Below are 14,981 nucleotides of genomic sequence, written 5' to 3' on the forward strand. Positions count from 1 at the left end.
CTTCTATAGCAGTGCCACATGTTAAATATCCTCAAGAACCCTTTTCACAGGTTTATGCACTCAGTTCTCGGAGGTACCCTAGAAGGTGCGCACTTTCAGTATCCGCAGGGAGAAGGCCCCTCCTGGCCCTGAGAGAAACCTGCTCCTTCCCTGGCCCCAAAGGAGGGCACATCTCCAGCCCTTCCTGGGAGCAGCTAGAGCTCAGGGAGCTGGCATGGGGTAGAAAAGAGCAGGGAGGAAGGAAGACGACAGGGGCTCCAGAGGCCCCTGCTGCCACCCCAAGGCTGACAGGGCCCCACTCCATGGAAAAAGTGAGTAATGTATGGCGTCAGCCCCTGGCACTAGAGGGCATCTGGGCCGTCAGAAGGAAGACTGTCTGCAAGGTCACAGAGTGTCCCTGTGCCCCTTAGACATGGAGCCCAGCCCCAGCCCAGATAATAGCCCCTTTCGTATCTGCTGTGGGTACCCCCTGACTTCCCGCCACGCCGGCCTGAGAGCCTGCATCTCTGCAGCCCACCAGGTCCCTCGGGCTCTTCCAAGCAGTAGAAGAGGAAGCAAATGTGATCCCCTACCCCACCGCCACCGCCACCCTCGTCTGTGACTGGGCAGCTGATGACTCCAGGGTCAGAAATATCCCCACAGTCAGCTCCTGCACGCCACCTTCCCCTCCCCTCCATTCCCAGAGAGTCTAGGCCCTGAGTCACAGGGAAGAGTCCAGAAGCAGACAAGGACCTAGATGACAGTGTGGAAATGGCGGTGCCCTCAGGAAAGAGCTGGGGCAGCCATTCAGAAGTTCTCCAAATCTCCTTCTCTCTGGAATGGAGAGAGAGGGCAGCCAGGGGCCAGAGAGCTGGGCCTCACTCTCAGAGGTGTCCTGGCTGGGAACAGAGTGGCCAGCCCCGCCCTGGGACCCCCGAGCTCCCAGCATGCTGATGTACAAATGGCATCCACATTCAGAAACCAGCCTAGCCTCGAGAATAAGGGGCTCACAGGATTAGGGGCAGGGCCATCCAGGGGCATGGCAAATGCTCTCCTTATTCATTCCCCAAAATAGCCTGGTCACCCCCGCTCCAGGCACAGCTGAGTCACTGACCCCAACTCTCGAGAAGATTTTGGATGAATGAAGTTCTGCTCTCCTTCCCAGCCCCTCCCCAGCCCAGAGGACATGACTGATGCCTCAGGATGGAAGAGAGACTTCCACAAGCCCTAAAAATAACAGAACCACTTAATGCTCTGAACATAGCCGCCCTGCCCACCCCCACACTGCCCCCCCCCAGCAAGATAAAGGCAGCTGCTGGGCTGGCAGAGCACAGACCCGGAGCCAGGGCAGTGAGAAGCTGCCTGACCAACTCCGAACGAGAAAGTCCAGCGGGACGATAGACCCCTGACTGTACCTGCTACAGACCCACTGGGCCCGGAGCACCCCACTGGGCCAGCGAGACGCTAGGTGAGTAACCTGCCCTACCTCCCATGGTGTGGTAGCTCTCAGTCCTGGGCCCTCTGGCCCTCCAGGATGGGCGTATCGGGTGGCACTGAGGGAAAAGGAGGCCAAGGGGCACATGGGCAAGGGGGTGGGGAGAGCTGGAGTCCATGAGGAAGGCTCGAGAGTTCTCATCACCCCGCAGGAGCTCTCAGAGCAGCGGCCACAGGCCTAGACCAGCCAAAAGTATGGGCTTTTCCCAGTCAGGATAATCCAGAAGGTTTTCAGGAGGTGCTGGAGATTCAATTTTTAAAATCCAGGTGTGAAGCACCTCAGGCTTTAAGACTTCCTCCCAGGGAAGCCCAGGGACTGGAGGGAAGAGGACAGAGAGGGCCGGGAGGAGTGGGGGTTGAAGACAGTAGTGGACCAGAGCACAGCCTAGGAAAGGCCCCTCGCCCAGCTGTTGTGGGCAGGTCTTGGCGTGTCCTGTCCAGGGATCACTGCCGGTGCTGCCCTGGGCCCAGCTCCCTGCTCATGGTGGCCTAGAACCTGGGCAGGATGACTGTGCCCCGGCCACCTCTTGCCCTGTGGGGAAGCCCTCAGGCCAGATCTGAGTCCCCGAGGTGAAGATAATGGAGGTGGCCAGGCTGAAGAAGAGCCCTGGATGAAGGCAGGCATCCTGAGAGGCCATGATCTGGTTCAGTCTGGTTCCAGTTCTGAATTCTGCCCTCACTCCAGCTCTGCCCCAGGCCTCCGACTAGGGGAGGGTGGAGGAGGAGGGCCAGAGTCAGGAAACCCACTGCAGGCTTTGCTCTCGCCTTGCTGGGACTCCCTGGGTGGGTGGCTCTTCAGTTCCCCACTCTGTGACCTCCAAGAGTGCGTGGTCTGGTATCTCTGGACTCTGTGATTCTAATGGCCTATGACCCTAGCAGCGTTTCTGGAGGTTGCTGGGAGCAGGGGGCCGGGTAGAGTTGGTGGCCTGAACATAATTCTGCCCTGGCTGCCATCAGAGCTCCGGAATTAAGGGAAACCGCCCAGACTGTCCAAGAGATTTGACTGTAGGCTTCAGCACTTACACTCCTCAGGGCTCTGCGACCCATAGTAGACAGGCCAGGAACCCCCAGGTCAGCTTCCTCCCTCCTTCTGAGCAAGAACCCTGTTCCCCACTGCTTCTGGTGTCCCTGCCCCTACCCCCAACCACTAGCCCCTTTGGCCAGGGGAGGGCTCCAGGTGCCAGTGCCCAACTGGCCCGCAGGACACGAGTCGGGCCACACAGGAAGCAGGAGACGGGGTCCTCCAAGAGCCAAGGGTAGTGAAGGAGATGACATGGGACACAGCCACCAGGATATCCCTGGCTGAGACTGAACCTCCCTCTGAGGGCACGGCTGCTATTCTGGGGCCAGGAGCTCAGCTATATTTAGTCCCAAGCGTGGTGAGGAGCTGCGGGTCAGGGGCAGCAGGAGGAGTCCGTGCTTTTCATTCTTTCCCTACTGGGCTCTGGGGACTGTCACAACACCTGTCACAAGACAGATAAGACACAGATGAGACAGAAGTCAGAGAAGAGCTTGGGGTACAAGAGGCCATTGAGGGGTGAAGGCCGACCTGGGGAGAGGCCCACTTTGTGGAAGGCTACAGACATAAGGAGCGGGGAAGAGGAGCCAGGAGCCAGCTCATGGCTTCAGGGACAGGTCTCAGCGTGAGGTCCTACACCTCATATTTAATCATAAAAGTTTGGGCTAAAAGACCCTTAAGATCCACCCAGTTCATGCGCTGGGGATGTGGCTCAATGGTAGAGCTCGTGCCTTGCATGCACAAAGCCCTGAGTTTGATCCCCAGGAGCACATATATTAAATAATAATAATAATAATAATAATAATAATTAATAAATAAATGTTTTTTTAAAAAAAAGATCCACCCAGTTCAGACCTTCTAAGTCCTAGGTACAGCACAGAAAACCTGGACCTGGCATTGAGAATCTGGCTCTGCCTAACCATGGGATATTTGGTGAGCAGTTTCCCTCCCTGATCCTTGATTGCTTCCTCTATCACACAGGCTACTGACCCCTGCCATATCTCTCTGGGCTTGGGAAAGTCTGGAGTGAGCTGAGGGCAGGAATATAAAGGTTTGGTGGGTTTCTGGCCAAACTACCAAATGCTCCCTCTGGTTCTCTGGAGAGGATTTTTTTTTGTTTTGTTTTGTTTTGGTTTTTTTTTTTGGTTTTTCTCCGGTACCGGGAACCGAACTCACGACCTTGCGCTTGCCAGGCAGGCGCTTTTGCCGCTGAGCTAAATCCCCAGCCCCATCTGGAGAGGATTTTACCTCCATGCAAAATCAACACTCAGTAGTTTAGGGACTAAGAACCCCTCAACCAGGATTTCCACAGGCCCCTCACCTGGGGGTTTGATTTTTTTTTGGGGGTGGGGTACCGGGAGTTGAACTCAGGACCTTGTACTTGCCAGGCAGGCATTGTGCCACTGAGCTACCTCCCCAGTCCTGGGGATCTGATTTTCACCAGGGAAAAGTGATTTTGGCAAAGAAAGGCAAGGACAAAACATGTACGGTTTTCCCACTGGACATTGGGCATCCCTTGTGGGGCTGAAGGAAAGAGTCTCAAAGTCAGTGGTGTCCACCCCTGCTCCCTAGCAACCAAGGTAAAGCTGGGAAGTAGGAACTCATCTTGATGGGTGGGTGCACATATCCCAAGTTTAAGACCTGTCATCCACCAGCAATGCAGGTGGCAAAGTGAGCCCCAAGCTAAGCTGACATAGAGAAGGGGGTTCTCTAAATAAATATCATCCAAAGCTCATCAACCCCTGGGCTTTGCTCCCTGCCATTTGTCCCAGCAACTGGCTCCGCCCCACCAGAGGACCTCAATGCCATCTTCATCTCTGCCCCTTTCCCTCAGAAGGATGGCCGAAACCCAGACGCAGGTGGCCCCCACACCAATCATCCCAATGGCAACTACAGAGGACCTGTCCCTCCCTCCACCTTCATCCTTGGAGAATCTGCCACCACCGCCACCCAAAGAATCCTTCTCCAAGTTCCACCAGCAGCGGCAAGCTAGCGAGCTCCGCCGCCTCTACAGGCACATCCACCCAGAGCTCCGCAAGAACCTGGCTGAGGCTGTGGCCGAGGACCTGGCTGAGGTCCTGGGTTCCGAGGAGCCCACAGAGGGTGATGTCCAGTGCATGCGCTGGATCTTTGAGAACTGGCAGCTGGATGCCATTGGTGACCGTGAGCAGCCAGCTGCCAAAAAGCCTGTCCTAGGCGGCGATGTCCAGGCCACCTCCCGCAAGTTTGAGGAAGGCTCCTTTGCCAACAGCGTAGACCCCCAGCCAACAGGACCCCGGCCAGCTGGAGGTGATGTTCGTGCTGCCCGCTGGCTGTTTGAGACAAAGCCACTGGATGAGCTGACAGGACAAACAGAAGCAACTGAGGCTCCAACAAGGGAGCCTGCAGCCAGTGGAGATGTGCAAGGAACCAGGTTGCTCTTTGAGACTAGGCCACTGGACCGCCTGGGCTCCCGCCCCTCCATGCAGGAGCAGAGCCCCCTGGAACTGCGCTCAGAGATCCAGGAGCTGAAAGGCGATGTGAAGAAGACAGTGAAGCTGTTCCAAACTGAGCCCCTGTGTGCCATCCAGGATGCAGAGGGCGCCATCCACGAGGTCAAGGCCGCCTGCCGGGAAGAGATCCAAAGCAACGCGGTGAGGTCAGGGCGCTGGCTCTTTGAGACCCGCCCTCTGGATGCATTCAACCAGGACCCCAGTCAGGTGCGGGTGATCCGGGGGATCTCTTTGGAGGAGGGTGACCGGCCCGACGTCAGCGCCACACGTTGGATCTTTGAGACCCAGCCCCTGGATGCCATCCGCGAGATCCTGGTAGACGAGAAGGATTTCCAGCCGTCCCCAGACCTTGTCCCTCCCGGACCAGATGTTCAACAGCAGCGGCATCTGTTTGAGACCCGAGCCCTGGACACTTTGAAGGGAGAGGAGGAGGCTGTGGCTGAGGCCCCGCCCAAGGAGGAGGTGGTCCCTGGCAACGTCCGCTCCACCCTGTGGCTGTTTGAGACCAAATCTCTGGACACTCTCAGAGACCAAGTCCAAGTGGGTCACTTGCAGCGGTTGGGCCACCAGGAAGGTGAAGGGCTCACATGTGACAGCTCATCAGCTCTACCTATCTCTCAGGGTGCTCCCCAGCGGGACGGGGTGAAGGGAGACGTGAAAACCTTCAAGAACCTTTTCGAGACCCTTCCCCTGGATAGTATCCAGCAGGGTGAGGCTTCGGCCTGTGGGAGTGTGGGCACAGCAGGAACCACTGTTTGCACTGGGCAGCCCCAGGTGGCAGGCTCCCCAGTGTACGCCATGCAGGACAGCAAAGGCCAGCTCCACGCCCTGACCTCAGTCAGTAGAGAGCAGGTTGTGGGAGGTGATGTGCAAGGCTACAGGTGGATGTTTGAGACTCAGCCCCTAGACCGTCTGGGTCGAAGCCCCAGTACCATTGATGTGGTTCAGGGTATCACTCGGCAGGAAGTGGTGGCTGGAGATGTTGGCACTGCTCGATGGCTCTTTGAGACCCAGCCCCTAGAGATGATCCACCAGCGGGAGCAGCAGGAACGACGAGAAGAAGGAAAGAGTCAAGAAGGCCCCCAGCCCGAGGCACCCTTAAAGGGTGATGTGCAGACCATCCGGTGGTTGTTTGAGACATACCCGATGAGCGAGCTATCAGAGAAGCAAGGCTCAGAGGTCACAGATCCCACAGTCAGGGCCCAGGCGCAGTCCTGCACCTGGATGTTCAAGCCCCAGCCTCTGGACCCAGTGGAGGACTCCAGGGAGAAGCGCTTGCAGGTCAGCCAGGTACAGGCTGGGGAAAGACAGACTGACGGACATGTCTTTGAGACTGAGCCTCTGCAGGCCATGGCCCGGTCCTGTGGAAGAGGGCCTGTGCGATACTGCAGCCGAGTGGAGATTCCTTCAGGGCAGGTGTCTCGGCAGAAGGAGGTTTTCCAGGCGCTGGAGGCCAGCAAGAGAGAAGAACAAGAGCAGGGCTCCAGGATAACCCCTGGGCCCATCCCCGCCGGCTCTGTGCACAAGTTCACTTGGCTCTTTGAGAACTGCCCCATTGGCTCCCTGGCAACTGAAAGCATCCGAGGGGGTGACCTGCAGGACGAGCAGCCTGGGAAGCTCTCTAGCAATGGGGTGCCAGAGAAGCAGGAGACTGCAGCAGAGGGGACACTTTGGACTCTGCATGCCACACCTGGGATCCTGCACCACGGGGGCATCCTCATGGAGGCTCGAGGGCCAGGGGAGCTCTGCCTCGCCAAGTATGTGCTCCCAGGACCAGGGCAGGGGCATCCCTATGTACAGAAGGAGGAGCTGGTGTTTGGTGAGCTTCCCAGGATTGTCCGCCAAGTTCTGCGCCGGCCAGATGTGGACCAGCAGGGTCTGCTGGTGCAGGAGGACCCAACTGGCCACCTCTGGCTCCACCCACTGAAGCTGCCAGCTCCAAGCAACAATGGGAGTATTGAAGACATGGATCCCAAGCTCCAGCAGCTGCTGGCTTGCGGCCTTGGGACCTCCATGGCAAGGACTGGGCTGGTGATGCAGGAGACAGAACAGGGTCTAGTCGCCCTGACTGCCTACTCCCTACGGCCCTGGCTACCCAGCAGGGTCCCAGAAAGGGGCAGTGTGCAGCTGGTGGCCAGCTGCATAGACAAAGGAGACCTGAGTGGCCTGCACAGTCTGCGCTGGGAGCCACCGACTGACCCAAGTCCAGGGCCAGCCACTGAGGGGACCCAGAAGCTTCTCCCAACTGAGAGCATCATCCATGTTCCCCCACTGGATCCCAGCTTGGGAGCAGGGCACCTGAGAGGCCCAGGAGCCACCTCCTGCCCACCTCAGGCCATGGCAAAGGCAATCCCTCTGGCTGGGCAGGCTGCAGCCCCAGCCCCTTTGCAGGATACCAAAAAGCAAGAGAACAGCAGTCACACTGGGCAGAAAGGGTCAGCAGCCTTGGGAAAGTCAGAAGGAGCCATGGCTGCCCCAGACTTCCAGGCAGCCTTGCAAAGTCTGCGAATGGCAACTGCTGAAGCCCAAAGCCTGCACCAGCAAGTTCTGAACAAGCACAAGCAGGGCTCCGCCCCTGCAGCCACAGCTATGTCCATCCAGGATGGCATGCAAGCACCAGCTCCTGCCATGGCAGCTACCCAGAGCAACAGCAGGCCTATGGCTGAAGGTGACTCCAGGATCCCAGCAGCCCCCAGAAAGGTCAGTGGGGAAGAGAAGGCACTACCCAGAGGGCTGCTCAGGGGGCGGGTGACAATTCAGGATGGCATCTACACTGCTCACCCTGTGAGGACCTCTGAACCTCCCAAGTGTGTCCAGCCTTCTGGGAAGGACCCCCAGCCAAGGGGCAGGGAGACTGCTCACTCAGCCCAGGCTCCCAGCCCACTCCTGGGCGGCCCAGCTAAGAGTCCTGCACCACAGCAGGAGGAGCCTGGGGGCTGCACACAGAGGGCTTGGGGGCCTCAGGGGAAAATGATGGCCCAAGACTGCCCAGGGGACCTCCAAGCTGCAGAGACTACCCTGAAGACCACCCCTTTGGCCTACTACACACTGCCCTCTGGGGCCCAAGCTGCAGGTGCCAACCTGCATTCCCATAATGCCTCTGTTCCTCCCCTTCCTGCTCTCCCAGCTGCTGTGACAGGACCTGACCTCCCAGCCCAAGGCCACCATGATGAGGACTCCATCCAAAAGGCCTCCAAGCCCAGACAGGAACCTTTTCTTCATACCCTTCACAGCAACCCTGCTGGCCAGAGAAATCCTGGGGGATCACAGACAGAGACCCCAAAACCAGAGCCCACTACGCCTCCAAGGAAGAAGCCTCCAGTGCCCCCCAAACCCGCAAACCTAAGTCAGCTCCACCCTCCTCAGAGGCCACCCAAGCCCTCAGTCCTGTCTCCCGGCTTCTCCTCAGAAGTGGGACAAGGAGAACACAAACCAGGTGAGATACCAGCAGCCAGCCCTTGGCCAGCCGAGACTCCCACTGCAGGAGGCCAGGGCTGTGTGCCTCTCGCTGGATGGGCCAGTGGACAGAGCCAGCCCAGACCCCAAAATGACCTCTGCACGGTGGCCCCCAAGCCCGCCCAGGCTCAGGCTGCTGGCAGTAATGCCCAGAGCCCTGAGCCCACCAAGCTCAGCACTCCGAACAGCAACTCCACCTTACCACAGTGGGGCCTCAGCTCACAGGGAGAGCAGCCCATGCAATGTTCCAAGCAGGGGGTCCCCAAGAGCCCCCAGATTCTTCAGGGAAGCCAGCAAGAGCTCCAGGGCCTTCTGAGCCAGGTACAAGCCCTGGAGAATGAGGCTGCAGGCAGTGTGGATGTGCGAGCACTGCAGAGGCTCTTTGAGGCTGTGCCCCAGGTAGGAAGGGCTGCCCCTCTGTCTCCTGCTGCCCCCCGCAGGCCTGAGGCCTCAGTGGAGCAGGTTTTTGGGGAGCTGACACGGGTCAGTACAGAGGTTTCCCAGCTGAAGGAACAGACCCTGGCCAGGCTCCTTGACATTGAAGAGGCTGTGCACAAAGCCCTCACCTCCATGTCTGGCCTCCAGCCCGAGGCTAACATCAGGAGCCATTCCCAGGAACACCAACAGGTTCACAGCGCCCACAAGGTCACTGTCTCGACCCGCGGTAGAGCCAGACCCAGTTGCTCTGGCCAGGAGATCAAAGATCCAACAGCTGTCAAGTGCCCAGCCAAGGCTGGATGCCATACTGAAGACCAGGTTCAAGACAAGATCAGAAATGACACAGAGGTCAGAGGTCAGGCAGCCTCAACTACCCCTCCCACCAGGAGGCAGGAGACATCAAGGGGAGACTCAGGTCTCCCTCAAGTCCTGCTTTCCAGTAGAGAGTCACCCTCTTCCCCAACTTTCATCTCTATCCAGTCGGGCACAAGGAAACTTCCAGAAGCTTCCAGCACTAAGGACAGCCCTGAAGTCTCAGTGAACAGCACACACCTAGCTCAGAATGTCAGCCAGGCCCTGCCCCACCAGGAAAGTGTTCAGAACAAAGCTGGGAAAAAGGAGGTGGCCACCAAGGGCGCTGGGCAGCCCAAGCCTGCCCTTGCCTCAGCCGAGCTTCTGCCCACAGGGTGGCAAGAAAACACCCCAGAGCTGCAGACCAGGCTGCGTGGTTCCCAGTGCTGTGGAGTTGTGAGAACTGTGACTGAACAGTACGAGGAGGTGGACCAGTTTGGGAACACAGTCCTCAGTTCCTGCACCACAGTCAGAGAGCAGGCAGAGCCACCCAAGGGCCCAGGTCCCAACCTTGAGTTCCACACCACCTCTTTACTGAGGCCATTCCTCCACAGGCCTGGCGGGCTCAGCAGCGGCCTAGCAGAAGCTGAGGCAGCATGGGTGCCCTGCAGCCACTTCCAGCCAGCTGCCCAGTGAGTCCTCATGGGGGTGCCTGCCTCAGGGCCCCCAGACCCTGGGTGCTTCCCTCCTTGCACGTCAAGGAAAGGACCAAGAAGAAAGGGCATCTTCTGAGGACTGCTGAGGGCTCTTTCTGCACAGTTCTTGCAAAAGGGGTGAGAAAGACCAAGAAGCAGCACACTGAGTAGTGCTGGCCTGGTACAGAGGGGATTCCTGGTTGCTTGTAGAACATATGGTATATACAGACACACAGGCCTGGCCCACGCCGACCCATGCCTGCACACGTGTGAACCCACAGAGCTGCCTCCCTCCAGCCTCTGCCTATATTTCTTGTATAATAGAGCCTGAATGCTGTCAGCCATCCTCTCTGTCAGCCCTAGAGAAGGGCAGAGCCACTGGCCACAGCATTGGTCTGTTCAGCATGGGTCTGTTCCGGATCGGTCTGTGTCCCACCACATTTCACCCAAAACAGGGTCGTTGAATAAACCCGAGTTTGAATCTCTACTCTGAGTGTCTGACTGTGTGCACATCTGTTCCAGGGTCTGTGTTCACACTGTGGAAAAAACAGCCACAGCCTCCAGATGCCCAGTTTTCCTAGCAACAGCAGGATTATGAGGCTCTGAAAAGCCACCCCTCTCCGCCAGAAGGCTCCGGAACTCCTCAGTTCTCCACACACACACACTGCTGCCCCTTCTACTTCTGGCCTTCCCTCCTGGATCTTCTTGGACATCATGGTGGTCTTACGATCCTGTCCCAAAGCAGGAGAGCAGCCCCATGCGGCCCAGCAAGATGGGAGGAGCTCACACCAGGACAGTCAGCATGCCCTGCATGGCTGGGCCACTGTGTGCTACACAGGGGCTCCTGGGAAGGAAGTGCTCAGGTTCTGAAAACAGGGATGATTTAGTGCACAGTTTCTCTCTCTCCCTCCCGTCCTCTCTCCTCTGTCTTCGCTTTCTCTCTTTTTTCAGTACTAGGGGCTATAGCCAGGGTCTTCTCCCAGCCCTTTTTTTGACACAGGGTCTCATTAAATTGCCAAGGTTGGGTTTTTGTTTTTTTTTTCCCAAGGTTGGGTTTAAACTTGTGATTCTCATGCCTCAGCCTCCCAGAGTTCTGGGATTATAGGTGTGCAACACCACAACAGGCTCTCACTTTTTTTTTTTTACCTCCCAAAACAGGTCTCACTATGTAATCCAGGCTGGCCTGAAACACTGTGTAGCCAAGGCTGGCCTCAAACTCATCTGCCTGCCTTAGTCTTCAGGAGGGCTGGAATTACAGGCATGCAGTACCACGCCCAGCTTCAGTCTGTCTTTCTAAAAGCACTGAGTACCTTCTGAAAGCCAGGCCTGCTCCATAGAGCCAAGGGTCCTGCTCTCAGGAAACTCAAAGACCAGAAAAATCAGATCAGAAGTAGAGTGATGAACCTGACTGGGCTGCCTTCCACTCTGGGAAGGAGTCCTAACATGCAGTGATGGGACAGTGGCAAGGATTTCCTTGGACAGGGCGCCACAGCAGAACCCTCATGAGGACAAAGTATTTCCTCAAGTGAAATCTGAATACAAGCATCTGGGGAGTGGAAGTTGGGGGCAGATGCTGGACAGAGAGAATAGAACTTATTCAGACCCAGAGACGGAGTAAGTTTAGCTCCTGGGTCTCCTGGAGACTCTTCCAGAGAAAGGGGCGTTAGTAGGCCAGGTTCCCCTCACAAGTTTCCTTGGGAATTTGCACACACTTTGCTCCATCTGAACAGGTAGGCAGGCTCCCACCCTACCACCCCACCCAGGACCTCGCCGGCACACCCGATCCACACCGGCCCCTCAGTGCCTGTTCAGCTGATAGGAGTGGGTTCCCCAGCAGCGCCACATCTGCTGCCCCTCTGGCTAACTGTGGTGGACAGGAAGCAATGCAGATGGCAAACCTGCCTGGTGGTATCCCATGGTGCTGAGCCCCTGACCCCAAGTCTCCCTAGCCTGTCTTCACGGAATCTCAGTTCCTTGCCGGGCCCAGCAGCTTAAAGCACCTTGTTCTCCTCAGTGTTCTTTTTTGTCAAATGGGCACAATTATAGCACCTATATATATTTGTGTGTGTGTGTTTCGTTTTTTTTTCCGGTACTGGGAATCGAACTCACGAACTTGCACTTGCCAAGCAGGCGCTGTGCCGCTGAGCTAAGTCCCCAACCCTATAGCACCTATAACTGTGTTGATTAAGTGAATTATTAAATATTTAAAATCTAGCCTCTGGAGTTCAAAGTCATTCGCTTTCAGTAGTGTCCTAAATCGTTTTTTGTTTTGTTTTTGGTACCGGGAATCGAACTCAGGACCTTGCGTTTGCCAGGTAGGCGCTTATGCCACTGAACTATATTCCCGGCCTTTAAATCGTTTTTAATGTATCTCCGTTCTCACCTGCAGAGGGGGTGCCTGACTAGCTCATCTTGGTATCCCTAGTGCTTATCAGGGGCGCCTTCACATACATCAAAAAATGAATGCCTACGTGAGAGAAATCAATGAGTGCATCTGTCGACTCATCCCACTGACGCTTATCAGCACTTTGTGCCAGGCTCCCTTCAGGGTGCTAAAAATAGAGATGAGCAAGGCAGAATTCATCCTTGACCTCATGGAACTTAGATTTAAAAAGCGAAGACAACACATCAGCAGATTAGATAAGTTTGCAGGAGAGAAATACTGTGAATACAAAACGTCGGCCCACGAAGGGAGGGTTGGCAGTTACTCCAGCTTGAGCGGTCTTGGACTGCGGCTTTGCGGAGGTGACTTGAGGGGCCCGAGAGCCAGGCCTACTGGCTGAAGGTGGTGGCTCGGCAGGAAGAGAGCGGAGAGGCAGGTGTGTGGGCGTGGTGCTCACGGAGCACAGGAGGAGGGCAGCGGCTGCCGCGCAGCCTCGCCCAGGCTCCCGCACACCTGTCGCCGCACCTGCGGCCCAGACCGAGGCCCCACCCACTCCCACGCCCGGATGGGGCGGGGCTGAACGTGCCGGCAGGAGGCGGAGCGCGCAGCGCCCAGGCCCGCCCCCGGCGCCCGCGGGGCTTGTTCCCTCCGGCCGTCGCCAAGGTGACGGTGACGTCGTGGGGCCGCCGGGTTCGGAACGTTCCGCAGGCGGCGGTGGTTGCCGGGAAACACTGGGTAGGCGCGCTGCCAGGGACTGGTTCCGGGCTCAGCCGGGACGCGCCGTCCTGGTCGCCCTGGCCCGGAGCCTCCCTCCCGGTCCCAGGCGGATGCCGACCGCTCGTCTCCTCGCGCTCTTCTCGGCTCCGCCTGGGACCGACCTCCTGGGCAGGCCCTACTCCTGCCTTGGTATACAGTCAGTGCCTCTGCTTCTGGAACCATTGCATCGGTCCCGATCCTCTCTGCCATCACCCTGCTTCGGGCCACCATCCATCTCCCCCTTCCTGGGGGACGAGGCTCTGTCTTAGCCTCGCAGGTGGTCCTCTCCCCTTTGCCCTGTCTGTCCCTATAATGGGTCCTCCACCAGGCAGCCAGAACTCTAGTCCAGAGTGCACAGATCAAGCCCCTCCAGCACAACATTCCCCGGGCTTCCGGTTCACTCAGCCTGAAACTAAACTCCCAGTGGCTCAGCTGTCAGCACTTCCTGCCCAACTCACGCGCTCACTCCTCACCTGCCTCCCCGTAATCACGCAGGCGTTCTTGCTCGCCGAACCTACTTCCTGAAGGTCTCTAGTACTGAGCTCCTTCTCAGATCTCAGTTCAGACGGCTCCCTGGAAAGGCCTTCCCTGATCCATCCTCCCCTTCCTCCTATCTAAAGAGGCCTTTCTGCAGGTTTTCGTGAGGTTTCAATCTTGCTCACTTATTTGTTTGGGTTGTAGATATTATCTCTGCCTAGCAAACCATGCCAGGCTCGGTTGGTTTAAAGAACAACACGGGATGCTACTGTGGGCCAGGAATTGGACAGGACATAGCAGACGTCACTAAGGGACCTCAGCTGGGATATATGCACGTGGCCTCTCTGTGTGGCCTGGGCCTCCTTGCTGCAAGGCCATCTCAGCGCACCTGGACTTCCTGTATTTTAGCCTGGGGCTCCAAAGAGGTGTTTCACCTCACAAGGCAGAAGATGTGTGCCTTTTGTGACTTGGCCTCAGAAGCCAAGAATCATATCGGTTCATTCTGTTGGTTACACAATGAATGCAGGCCTGTCCAGACTGAAACAAAAGGGCATTAGATATCACCTTCCGAAGAAAATGAGGGAAGAAGAACATGCAGCTGTCTTTGGAAAGGGCCATCTGCAGACAGACCTCCCCTATTAATTTTTGGTGGGTTTTTGAGACAGTCTGGATAGGTAGCCCAGGCTACCACCTGCCTCAGCCTCACCATTGGGGTGGGGGACAGGCATGCACCACCACACCCAGCTCAATTCACATTTTAGAGTGAATACTGTAATTAAAGGTTTGTCTTTCAAGGAGTCCTTTGAATGGAGCTGTTGTCCCAGTAAGTGTGTTTCCTGCCCCACCCTTGACTTTGGGCTAACCTTTGTTGGAGAAAGCCCAGCTTGTATTGCAAAGTGGGAGTAAAGCATAGCTTGTTTGGTAGTGATAGGGTACAGCTATTTAGGGACTGAAAAATGTGAGACCAAATGAGATGTGAGGACAGTTTTCCACCGAAGGGGATGTTCAGGACTCAGCCTGGTTTTTCCCATTCTGAACTCTGGAAGGACCCACCATGCGTAGTTTTGTCCTCCAGGCCCTGGGAGCAGGAAAGTGGCCCAATGGGAATGGAGCTTTGGAGGGGTACAGAATGCCTGTTAGGGACAATTGCAAAGACCTGGACCAGAGGTGGCCCTGAAGCTGTCCACATGCCTATTAAATTACTCCAATTCGGGGCTGGGGATTTAGCTCAGTGGCACAGCACCTGCCTGGCAAGCGCGAGGTCGTGAGTTCGATTCCCAGTATGGGAGGGGGAAAAAAAAAAAACAATAAATTACTCCAGTTCTTCCTGCTTTGTTATTCATGAAGGACATTCCATTTGTGGTCGCCAGTGCCCTGCAGCACACACAGTTTCTTCTCTCCTCATCCCCATTCCTGGAGGGGTAAACAGCGATAAAGGCATCTGCCAAGCAATCACTCAGGCGTGGTGGCACACACCTGCAATCCCAGCACTCAGGAGGCTG

General features: G+C 56.8%; 1 protein-coding gene and 1 long non-coding RNA gene across 5 annotated transcripts in view; one reads left to right on the forward strand and one right to left on the reverse strand.

The window, feature by feature from the left end:
- The first annotated feature begins 1,292 nt into the window (after window positions 1-1,292).
- Xirp1 (xin actin binding repeat containing 1) lies at window positions 1,293-10,827 on the forward strand. 4 transcript variants are annotated; one of them, XM_005386560.2, is made up of 3 exons: window positions 1,293-1,447; window positions 4,326-8,419; window positions 10,386-10,827. In XM_005386560.2, the coding sequence occupies exons 2-3, from the start codon at window positions 4,330-4,332 to the stop codon at window positions 10,442-10,444; spliced, it is 4,149 nt and encodes a 1,382-aa protein (XP_005386617.1). In that variant the 5' UTR covers window positions 1,293-1,447; window positions 4,326-4,329; the 3' UTR covers window positions 10,445-10,827. The 4 variants fall into 4 exon arrangements, with proteins under 4 accessions (XP_005386617.1, XP_005386618.1, XP_005386615.1 ...); XM_005386561.2 differs by lacking the exon at window positions 10,386-10,827 and having other exon boundaries at window positions 1,294-1,447; window positions 4,326-7,683; window positions 8,111-8,200; XM_005386558.2 differs by lacking the exon at window positions 10,386-10,827 and having other exon boundaries at window positions 1,301-1,447; window positions 4,326-10,350.
- A 3,975-nt stretch (window positions 10,828-14,802) lies between these two features.
- Window positions 14,803-14,981, reverse strand: part of LOC102025820 — a 2,843-nt gene continuing 2,664 nt past the window's right edge. The window contains exon 3 of the long non-coding RNA XR_261288.2: window positions 14,803-14,892. This is a non-coding gene — a long non-coding RNA (uncharacterized LOC102025820). The remainder of the gene's footprint in view (window positions 14,893-14,981) is intronic.

Source organism: Chinchilla lanigera, unplaced genomic scaffold (genome assembly GCF_000276665.1).
Source record: "Chinchilla lanigera isolate Chin_1 unplaced genomic scaffold, ChiLan1.0 scaffold00026, whole genome shotgun sequence".
Taxonomy (NCBI): Eukaryota; Metazoa; Chordata; class Mammalia; order Rodentia; family Chinchillidae; genus Chinchilla; species Chinchilla lanigera.

Coding starts and splice junctions, on each gene's coding strand:
- Xirp1 (XM_005386558.2), top strand. CDS start 4,330: ATGGCCGAAACCCAGACGCAGGTGGCCCCCACACCAATCATCCCAATG.